Source organism: Dendropsophus ebraccatus, chromosome 8 (assembly GCF_027789765.1).
Source record: "Dendropsophus ebraccatus isolate aDenEbr1 chromosome 8, aDenEbr1.pat, whole genome shotgun sequence".
In the NCBI taxonomy this organism is placed as follows: domain Eukaryota; kingdom Metazoa; phylum Chordata; class Amphibia; order Anura; family Hylidae; genus Dendropsophus; species Dendropsophus ebraccatus.
The window spans coordinates 111,425,555-111,437,640 of NC_091461.1; the positions used below are offsets into that span (position 1 = coordinate 111,425,555).

General features: G+C 41.4%; 1 protein-coding gene across 2 annotated transcripts in view; it reads right to left on the reverse strand.

Moving 5' to 3' along the window:
• Positions 1-11,732, reverse strand: part of NEGR1 (neuronal growth regulator 1) — a 416,519-nt gene extending 404,787 nt beyond the window's left edge. For both annotated transcript variants that reach the window (XM_069981432.1, XM_069981431.1), the window contains exon 1: positions 11,442-11,732. In XM_069981432.1, coding sequence (XP_069837533.1) covers positions 11,442-11,623 — 182 coding nt within the window. In that variant the 5' untranslated portion in view covers positions 11,624-11,732. The remainder of the gene's footprint in view (positions 1-11,441) is intronic.
• Positions 11,733-12,086: the final 354 nt, after the last annotated feature.

A 12,086-nucleotide genomic window follows, 5' to 3' on the forward strand; every position in this document is an offset into this window, starting at 1 on the left:
TCTGTTCACACCCCCTGATATTTGGTTTGCAGCCTGCTCCAAGGTTCAGATTCAGGTCCTGTGTGCTCTGTGATATATGCTGGATGTAAGGTCCATGTATTCATGAGTCTACAGTTTGTTGTGGGTGTTCTGCTTTCTCCTTGTACTCCTACACAACCTATGTGATTCTCCCCCGGAGACTGCTTTTTGTATGTGTTTCTCTCTATCTACAACCTATGTGATTCTCACCTGCAGACTGCCTTGTGAGTGTTCCTCTCTATCCACAGCCTATGTGATTCACCACTGCAGATTGCCTTGTGTATGTGTTCTTCTCTATCTACAGCCTATGTGATTCACCACTGCAGATTGTCTTGTGTATATGTTCTTCCCTATCTACAGCCTATTTGATTCTCCCCTGCAGACTGCCTTGTGTGTGTTTCTCTCTATCTACAGCCTATGTGATTCACCACTGCAGGTTGTCTTGTGTATATGTTCTTCTCTATCTACAGCCTACGTTATTCTCCCCTGCAGAATACCTTGTGTATGTTTTCCTCTCTACAGACTGTGATTCTTCACTGCAGATTGCCTTGTGTATGTTCTTCTCTATCTACAGCCTATGTGATTCTCCCCTGCAGAGACTGCCTTGTGTATGTGTTCCTCTCTATCTACAGCCCATTTGATTCTCCCCTGGAGACTACCTTATGTATGTGCTCCTTTCTATCTGCCTAGAGACTGAGCCTTTCTATCTAGAGCCTTCCTCTCTATCTGCAGCCTGCAAACTGCTTCTCTATCTACAGCCAGTGTATGTGTTCCTTTTAATCTACAGCCTGCAAAGTGACTCTCTATCTACAGCCTGCAGACTGCCTTGTGTATGTGTTCCTTTCTGTCAACAGCTTGTACAGCCTGTAAACTGACTGTGTACAACTCCCTCCCTGTTGCCATCCCTAACACTAAGAGTAGGCAGAATTTTAGCAAAAGGTCAGGGGCATTTATATAGCTGAATGAATAATTTATACAGACAGCATAATAGTAAATGGTAAAAAATTATTGTAGGGCTTTTTTTGTGACAACACATTGATGACCCCTATGTTATCCTTGTACCCCTATGTTATCCTCAGCAACCCCACCCATTTGCACAAAATAAAGACTCTGTAGAAAACTTCTTAAAAGGGTTATCCAGGCCTAGAAAAACATGGCCACTTTCTTTAAGAAAAAGCCCTAATCTTGTCCTTTGTTAAGGTTTGGTTTTGCAGCTTAGTTCCATTAAAGTAAATGGAGCCAGAATAACATACCACACACAACCTGAGGACGAGGGTGGCACTGTTTTTGCAAGAAAGTAGCTTTGCTTTTTGAAATCCTGGAGGACCCCTTTAATTTTGCATCCGGGAAACAAATTACTAATAATAACAGTAATAAAATTCTTGCTCAATGTGGTTGAGCTGCAATACCAGATACCGCCTATGCATAAACGTGGCGCTATTTCTGGAAAAACAGAAGGACTTTTGTTTCCTTAACACCAAAGAATCCTCCCCCCATTAGCTCTCCCCCCAAGTGATTTGTAGGCATCAGACGGTCTCATAGCCTCAAGTCTCCGCTCCGTACTGAACTCGAAGCAGTTTAACACTCAAGCCATGTTTCATTCTGGCTTCATGCAACTTGTCCAAATCCCCGAGCAAGAGAAACAAAAGTTAAACTCAGTGTTCTATGTAAAATCACACGATTCTCCGAAGACTCCGCATTCCTCCAGTATAAGCTAATACCCGGGCTCATGACCTTTTAAAACACTCAGTGCTTCCTGTAAATATTCCCCCGATACCCAACTTCTGAAATGGCTTAAGTGCTTAATACCTACACAATGATATGTAATGAAGGTTCAGCTGCTCTGCTGCTCCGAGACTGCGTCCTTGGTTATCTCTCCTCTCTTAGATTGCTTTTATTCAACGCATGTTGTATTAAATTACCAAGCATGACATCATCATCATTACATCATTCATAAAGTATTCCTAAATATACCGAGAAAACGTCCCTCTTGTGTATATTACACAATAGAGTGTTAACAGATAATTCATGTATGAAGGTTATTGCTCATTCAGAACTGTATACTATATAGAAGGCAGTATTATAGTGGTTATATTCTTGTATATAGGAGCAGTATTATAGTGGTAATATTCTTGTATATAGGGGGCAGTATTATAGTAGTTATATTATTGTATATAGGAGCAGTATTATAGTAGTTATATTCTTGTATATAGGAGCAGTATTATAGTAATTATATTCTTGTATATAGGAGCAGTATTATAGTAGTTATATTCTTGTACATAGGAGCAGTATTATAGTAGTTATATTCTTGTACATAGGAGCAGTATTATAGTAGTTATATTCTTGTATAGGGAGCAGTATTATAGCCGTTATATTCTTGTATATAGGAGCAGTATTATAGTAGTTATATTATTGTATATAGGAGCAGTATTATAGTAGTTATATTCATGTATATAGGGGGCAGTATTATAGTAGTTATATTCATGTATATAGGGGGCAGTATTATAGTAGTTATATTCTTGTATATAGGGGACAGTATTATAGTAGATGTATTCTTGTACATAGGGAGCAGTATTATAGTAGTTATATTCCTGTATATAGGAGCAGTATTATAGTAGTTACATTCCTGTATATAGGAGCAGTATTATAGTAGTTATATTCCTGTATATAGGAGCAGTATTATAGTAGTTATATTCCTGTATATAGGAGCAGTATTATAGTAGTTATATTATTGTATATGAGGCAGTATGACACATGATAGGAGTGATGACTGAACTCCCACAAACATAACTAAACAGTAGCATAACCCGATTTCCAGTGAAATCTTAGACCCCAGGGATGTGCTATGAATGCGAATTTGGCCATATAATTTGTCTCTTTTGGCAACCAGGAATAAATAAATTGGACACAGTGGAGTAAGGTCATTTTAAAAATGATAAATGTTTTATTAAAATAAATTTCTAACACTTTTACATTCAGGATGATGTGAAATAGGCATTTAGGTTCCGATTCAATATAAGAGTCCATGACCTGCCCATTATTGTAGACTTCTTTCTTCCCACATCAATGCCTTGGGAATACTCTACCCTGTATAGCATTCATTATTTTTGCTGCTTTCATGGGTGAATATGGGGCCACCAGTGATACACAATTAAAAGCCTTCCTGTGCACACATGGCTGCCAATGCAGATGGGGAGAACATGAACATCCAGTGGTCAGCATTTTTATCTCATAACTCCAGTAACAAGATGACAGCTTATTAATTCCTCTAGAGGCACAACTTCAAGAGTCAGGCAGTAAATTTGCTGTGAAATGACAGGCGTCCCTGTGGTTCCTTTCTTAATGTTGCTGATACTGACTAATATCTACAAATACAAATATGGGCCATTTGCCTTAAACGTCCTCGCGATGGGGGAAGAACTGCTAAAATAGAAGGAGAGTGATATTGTAAAATGGAAAGGAATAATAGATGACATGTTCACATGCAACATTCAGAACTGCTTAGACTCTTGAATCGTCGGTGGATGACGTGGGTGGTAAAACTGGAGAATAAAGTAGTGGGGCAAGGAACACATTGATGTAGATGTTTCATGTTTCTTGTACTGTAGATCCTTGGTCAACCAAGTCAAACTTTCAACCTGAGGAAAAGTCTTTTAGACGGCACTTCTGTGTCTATGGGTGGTGCTCGCAGTAAGAAAAAATTCCAACGGTATTATAAAAGTTCAATCTCGGTACTCACCATAATGCTTTATCATTTTTATTGTAGAAAAAAGTCCATCAAAAAATACAATGGCAACAGGACGTTACAGCGTCAAGCCTTCCTCAACTGTCACGGTTAAGGAAGGCTTGACGCCGAAATGTCCTGTTGCCGTTGTATTTTGTGACTTTTTTCTACAATAAAATTCTTTATAAAGGTTCAATCTCGGCACTCACCATAATGCTTCATAATTTTTACTGTAGAAAAAAAGTACATCACAAAATACAACGGCAACAGGACATTTCGGCGTCATGCCTTCCTCAACCGTGACAGCTTGACGCAGAAACTTCCTGTTGCCGTTGTATTTTGTGATGGACTTTTTTCTATAATAAAAAATTATGAAGCATTATGGTGAGTGCCGAGATTGAACTTTTATAAAACCTTCCACCTGAAGCTCCGATGACCACATTGAGTTTAAGAAGATCTGAAGAAGACCATTGTGCTCATAGTTGAATGGAGAACAAGGAAGACATTGACTAAGGAAGATGATCACATAACTATGAATGAGGTCCAAACTTAACAAGGAATCATTTGGAGAAACATTTCTTGTATGTTGTTGTTAAAGATCTGGAGACCGACTTGACTGCAATAATACCTTCAGATTCACTTTATGATGTCTTGGAAGTGATTGTTGGCTTTTCGCAAAGAATCAACACTTTGCAATCCGCATTTGATGGCTGATGGCCAATTAATAGAATGGCTGACAGCTATTTCATAGGTGCATCTTTGGTGGACCACATTGAGTCTAAAAGTGTTCGTACAAGTGTTCGGCTGACTGTTATGTCTCCTGATCTTCTCATGCACATGACTTTTTGCCACGACTATGTTCCCAGGTGTTGGCTTATTCCTCCGAAAACAAGAGGGTCGGGCTGCAAAAATCTGGAAAACCCTACCAACATCATCTGTCGGTGGAGAGTCAGGAGGCCCCCATACACCTTACACTGCTGGCCACACCAGCTGATGCCAGGAGGTTCAGCTGATTTTACTATAAAGTGTATGGGCACGTTAGACCAATGTAATCTGCTGATAGTTCCCTATTGTGCACAGGGTGCTGAGGATGAAGGTATGTCTCTTACCCTCATCATTGGTGCCAGTTGTTAATGCAATCATGTCACCGGTAGGGCCATTAGGAGCACTGCCCTGCCCCAGATTGCCGATACAACCCCAGCCAGGTCAATGCTCTAGAGTAATAACCCGGCCCCCAGTGCTCCTTACAGCTTTACTGGAGACACAATTACATCAACAACTGCAGGGGAATTATACCGAAGATGAAGGTAAGAGACATACCTTCATCCTCAGCTCCCTGTGTGCAATAGTAAGCTATCAGCATGTTCCCCCTTAGTTCCTCTTGAAGAAGACCCAACTCATTGGATTGAAGACAACAAATGGAGGAAAACAATCACGACAAGCTAAGAAGAAGACTCTGAAAAGCCTCAACACCCAAACTTAACATAAGGAATAATCTTTGTATGTTGCAGCTACCAGGTTTGATTCTGTTGCAGCATCTTGAAAGCAATTGTTGATTTAGCAGAAGAAATTACCACCATGTTGCAAGTCCCATTTGACAGCAGATAACCAAATACTAGTTTGGCTGATGGCTATTTTATATGACTTAGGCATAAATCTGCACGCTTGGCTGGGCATGCATGTTTATATCAATGTGAAGAGGATGACAGGCCGCTGCCAGGGACCTTTGACAGTAGCTTATTTCCTATGACACGGGTGTCAAACTCTCAGCCCTCCAGCTGTTACAAACCTACAAAGCCAAATCTTAAACTGCCTAGGCATGATGAGATTGAAGGGTACAAGTACATACACACCAATAAAATGCATACACACCCATCTAGTGTTTGGAAAGGGCGTCCAGTAGAGCTACTTTCAAGGAGAGACCCTACCCTGAGGGACCTTACCCTCTTTCACTAACTAGAAGCCCCTATAGGCTTATATATTTATGTATATATTTAATGCACAAATGTAGTATAAACCCCCTGGACCTGTATACTTTAATATAGCATTAGTAGCTGGAACCATTGGATGCTACAAAATTAACTGGGCTCCGTTAACATTATCATCATAACTCTAGTTTTTACAGGCTCCATGATGGACATGAAGGACTGGTTACAATCCGCCATATTTTATTATGTTTTACAGCAGAGATCTCTGACCTTTGGCTCTCTAGTTGTTGCAAAATTGTTGCATTTTGGGAAATTGTAGTCTTGCAACAGCTATAGAGCCACTGGCGTACAACAGGTTGGCCAAGCTTCCATTGTTAGGGTCTTATAGGACCCGCTCAGTGAACTAGTGCTGATCTCGTAGATCAGTGCCCATTTACCGAGAGTATTACAAGACTAGAGCCCTGCGTCAGCCACACATCTCCATTACACTGGGACATGTGAGGCTTATAGCCAATGATTTTAAGGCAGGTCAAAACAATCCAATTATCAGCTTGTTTGTTCGATGGCGGATGACTGGCACTATTACACAGAGAGATATCGGTCTAATTGGCCAATGATCGTCTTGTTTGATAGGATCCTTATGTCCTTTACTGTTATAACGGCCCGTTCACACTGAGTAAAACAGGTGGAATTCCGCAGCGGAGCTCCCTGCCGCGGAATCCCGTCTGCCTCAGTATCGCACAGTATATCTATGGGATGGCTCCCGCGTTTCTGCTTCCGTCGCTCTCCGTTCAAAGAATTGACATGCTTTGCTCAGTTTAAATATACCCTAAGGCCATGTTCAGACTTTGTAAGAGACCGGACGTTCTGTGACCCGGCCAGATGATCTTTAGCGCCACTGAGTTCTGATGCGGGCGCATCCGTGTGCGCCAGCATCAGAACTCCCCACTGCACACTATGGAGCATGCGGCCGGAGCCCCTCACTCCATAGTGTGCACTGACAAGATTTTCTGCGGCCACTATTCAATACTATGTGTATACGCTCCGGCCGGGATTCCATAGACGGCAACGTAATGTATATTTTCATATTAATCACAGCCGTTGTTGCAGCAACAACGGCCGTACTTTTACGAAAAGATACATTGTGTGAACATAGCCTAATGGTGCAAATGCAACATAAAGTAGTGCACTGGGTCTGTCACTTGGAACACGCAATTCTATACCACTTTCATATACCTTTTACATGCTGCCATATGATGCTGGATACAACACCAGAAGCAATGTTATTAATTTCCATATTAACACAATAGAGAGAGAAAAATTTTCATGCCTTGAGGGATACAGAGGAAAATAGGGCCCCATAGGCTTCTATTGAGGCCATATTAGGCCTCTATACAAGTCAGAGCAATTATATAGCCCTGAGGCCTTAAGCCCTGTGCACATAGAATCTATTATGTCTCCACATCAGAATTCCAAGGTATATGCAGATTTTCACACAATATTCCAGTAAGTTTTAGTGACATTCAATGGGTCGACGCTTACGCATAATCTGCACGTACATGTAAATCCCGAATTTCATATAGCATGGAATATGCACCAATGAATGCCTATTGCAGGAGCCTGCTCTTGTCCTGGGCTACAATGTTGCAATAAGCAAAACAATTTAAAAAATTAAAAAATCACAAATTATTTATACTTTAGTAGATTATTGTATCATGTATCCTTCTCCTTTATGCATTTCATTAACCCTTCACATAACACACGTGTGGAGATCAGGTATAATTCCTTGCACACATCCATTTCTTAGAGGCAGACCAACTTGCCGCTCCCCTCCTTATCAATCTTCTCCACCGGAGCACTTCAGCCCCATCTATAGTAGAGAAATCTCAGCAAACCGCATTGTGAAATCAAAGATCTACAGCACGAAAGCAGCTGCAATAAATCTCAGCACAACTAGGTGTTTGTGTAAGCCCCTCCATTTACAATTCAATCCACATCTGGGGAGCAAAAAATAATCTGAACACGGCTATATGTCACAGTCACAGGCCGCGGGAGCGCGCGGCGTCTGGGGAGAGTGTTACAGGAAGGCGACAATCTGCAGCAATTTACTTAATAGGTTGAATAAAATGGGGGTTTTGCAAAAAATACTGCATATCACTGGCATCAGATGAAATACAAAGGTCCTAGACGTAGCTGGGAAGTCTGGCATCACTATACTTGCACCTCTGGTTTTTGTAACTGCCATAGAAATGAATAGAGAGAGGATATTCTACAAAGGATGGGGGTATTCCACTTAAAGGTGAACTCCAGTTCAGGAAATATTCATTAGGAAAGGAAGTCACCTGAAAAATTTAGCGATCACATGACCTGGTTCCTGCCCAAGCAAGGGACCACCCCGATGAGGTTTATATGTTGTACAAAGTTTGCCTTTAAGATCTATAGAATGCACAAACTATGGACATCCTAGTGCACAGGTGTCAAACTAGTGGCCCTCCAGTTGTTGCAAAATTACAATTCCCATCATGCCTGGACAGCCAAAGCTTTAGCTTTGGCTGTCCAGGCATGATGGAAATTGTAGTTTTGCAACAGCGGGAGGTCTACGACATTGATATCCCTGTCCTAGTAGAAATGCATAAAAATGCAATGAATTTTATCATCTATAGAGTTCCCCTTTAAGATCTTGAAAATGTATTTATTGTCCACTGAATTATATCTGAAGGATAAGGGACTCTATAGTTAAATGAATACACACCTTCATTTCTGCTAATAGTTCTCACCAGCATCCCTATTCCAGTAGGGAGGCACCCTATGTGGGTGCACAGACCTTGTCCTCACCTACCCTGCTTGATCATTTCAATGTCTATGGGAGTGGAGAGCCCTGCACAGTCATACTGTCAATTAGGAATGAAGGAGGAGTAACATGAGCCAGGACCCCCTCCTCTCCATGGGCCCAATAGCAGCTGCGACGACTGCCTCACCAGAGAATGGTCTCTTGCCTAAGTTTGCATTAATTTCAAGCTTCTATCTCACATGAAGTGTGAAATATCATTGAGCCGAAGCTACTGTGAATGCAAATGTATTGGATATAGACAACAGGAAAAATTTAGAGTGATAACAGCTTCCCGTTCCTGGATAGTGAATTCTCTGTAGAGAAAGTAATAGCAATGCAAATATTCCCAATCAAATGTCAACGTGAATTCATTCTCAGGCCTCGCAACTCGTTCCGATGGATTCACAACACAAGTTCATTGTGCAAGTCATAGGAGAAGAATCTAAGCCTTGCAGCATCGAATTGAGGAGCTGAGACTTGTCAGGGCAAGGAGGCTGCATTGCAATGAGGTGGGGATGGGAAGAGCCATGGGAGCCGAGGGGAGGAAAAGAATAAAATACATAGATCTAAGTACAGTGTATGAGATTGGTAAGGAGATAGACTGATGAGGGATTGATAGACAAATAGATTTAAGATTCATAGCTATTGGATGGATAGATAGATAGATAGATAGATAGATAGATAGATAGATAGATAGATAGGAGATAGATAGATAGATAGATAGATAGATAGATAGATAGATAGATAATAGATAGATAGATAGATAGATAGATAGATAGATAGATAATAGATAGATAGATAGATAGATAGATAGATAGATAGATATGCAATATATGAATAGATCTGAAATGCATAGAGAAATGATGACAGATGGATAGTGGATAGAATATGCAATAGATGATTGATAGATAGATAGATAGATAGATAGATAGATAGATAGATAGATAGATAGATAATTGCAGGTCAAAGCATAAGGGATTGGGATTTAGCATATGGCTGCATTCAGTACTTAAGGATTGGACGTTACATAAATCCCTCACACTTTTCCATCCTCCCTTATCTCTCGTCTGTGTTTTGATTCCTCAGTGTTTTTCTCCCTGCACTTTCCTCCTTTACTGCACTGATTTTTTTTTCTTTATTAAATTCCTTCTCCTTTGCATTAACCCACTATGTGCCATTACAAAATCATCTCATCCTTTACAAAAGATACAACCTACCCCCTTTAAATCCATATGAAAATTGCATAATACTAAAGCGAAGGCTCCACAGCCAACCTACAGTACCGTACAATGTATTCAGCTTTAGCAAAAAAAAAAAGACAAACCCCACACCTATGTCCCCATGGCGGAGCAGGACTTTAACTACATTCAGATTGCTTGTGGCAAGAAAAAGAACAGATCAAAGTGACTGGAGAGATAAAGCGATGAATAAATGTCTATGGTGATGAGAAGTGAAGCTGCAATATGTAAGGGAAGATGGGGATTTACTAAGTAGTCGCTGGTAATGGTGAACCTTGTGGAAGGAAAGTTTACAGGGATGGGAAGGGAGGACTGGAACAGATTCCCAGCACCATATGTGAGCACCATTTATTAAGAAGAAGGTTTAGCTCCTAATCTCCATCTACTAATGACTCACAAAGTAGGGGAAGGGCAGTGGTGGAAAACTCAGTAGGGAAAGGGTTAACAGGCAGCATAGTAGAACCGATACAATGTGATCCATATTTACAAAATACAAAGATTCCATTGTATCATAATAGAATTGATACAATGTGATACATATTTACAAAACACAAAGATTCCAATGTCTCCTAATAGAACCGATACAATGAGATACATATTTACAAAATACTAAGATTCCAATGTATCCTAATAGAACCGATACAATGAGATACATATTTACAAAATACAAAGATTCCAATGTATCCTGGTAGAATCCAACATATTTACAAATACATTGTAACAAAACAGTCACAGGAGGAGTCACACTATATCCTATAATGAACCTGAATGGATTCTGTACTATTATTCATGAACAGGTATAGCAAACAGGCTATGACATGTATGATATCAGCTCTGGAAGTGTAGATCAACCCCTACACACTAGTGCACCTCAGCTAATCACTATTATAATCTCATCAGCAATGATAAATCCAGTAAGCTACTGATCCCAGCATTACAGAACGTGGTCTCACTAAGGACTAAGAGGCAAATACCTGCTCAGTATAAGGAGGCTTTAAGGCTATAACACTATTAGCAACCTGCAGCATCTTGTGTCCTGTCTGAACACTGCTGTTAGGGTCTGGGGCAATACCAGTGCAGATCTGACTATACAGAATCCAATGATCGATGGAGGAGAGTAATGCATAAATGCAAGGGGAGTTTCGAGTTACTTGTAGACATGCACTATGACTTGTATAGGGATAAACAGAACAGACTGGTGACTATCTATCTGTGAGGGTTGTGCATGGGGAGTGACACCAATGAGAGTGATCACCCATTGCATGCACTAATAAGGTCATTAACCCTTGAAGATATCAGCTGCACCTTGTAAGTCTTAGGGGCACCAGTAGTGAAGAATGTGCCCCCCCCCCCTTTCTTTAGTTACACAACTTCCAGTCTATCTCTTCCATACAGCTCCCCCTACCTCTCTGTGCACAGACATCTCCAAAAAACAAACCTTAGGTATCCAATGGAGCTCAACACAACCAAGAATTAGCAGAAAAGAGAAGAAGAAGAAAAAAAAAAGTAGTGTCACAGAAGAAGAAGAAGCAGATCCTGAGCAGGAGAAGAACAACAACCCCCAATTTCCAAAAGGTTGTCACAATGCAAAAAAAAAAAAACAACACAAAAAACACAAGATGCAAATTCCAAATAAGTAACAAGAACATAAGACAAGAACAGCACAGAGTGGCAATGCCAGGCATGGGCACAGGGGCTCCTACCTAAGCATGGCTGTCTCTCCTTGCTTGACGACCAGGTTGTCCACTGCTGGCCAGGGGTAGTCCATGCTCTGTCCAGCGGGTAAGCAGGAGGGCAGCAGACAGCACACACTGAGGATGACAGCGGCCAGCCACTGGTTTGAGCAGCAAGCAGCAGCACCCTGCACCAACATCATCATGTCCATCACTGCTGGGGCTGCCCCTGTCAGCCTGGGATCCCTGGCAGAGCGCAGGAGGAGGAGGAGGAGGAGGAAGAAGAGTGCAGGGAAGCGCTGCTGCTGGAGAATGAGCAAGGCAAGGCAGCTGCAGCAGCAGCACACGTCCCCCAGGCTCTCAGCCGGTTGCCATGCGGCCGTTTCCCTAGCAACCACAGCCGGGGAGTAGTGCTGGTGCTGCTGCTGCTGCTGCTGAGGATGCTGGAGCAGAGAGACAGTGCAACACCCAGCAGCACCCTCACAGACCCCCCCCCCCCCCCACCTCCTGTCACACTGGCTCAGCCCCAGCAGCACAGGAAGGGTTAACCGAGGGCTTAATGCTGCACTGAGAACTTTTTGAGAATGATTCTGACATTGGTTAACAGAGAGATTTTTTTTTTTTTTTTTTAATTCAAGCAGCTTTAGCTTTTATAAAAAAAATAATAATAATCAG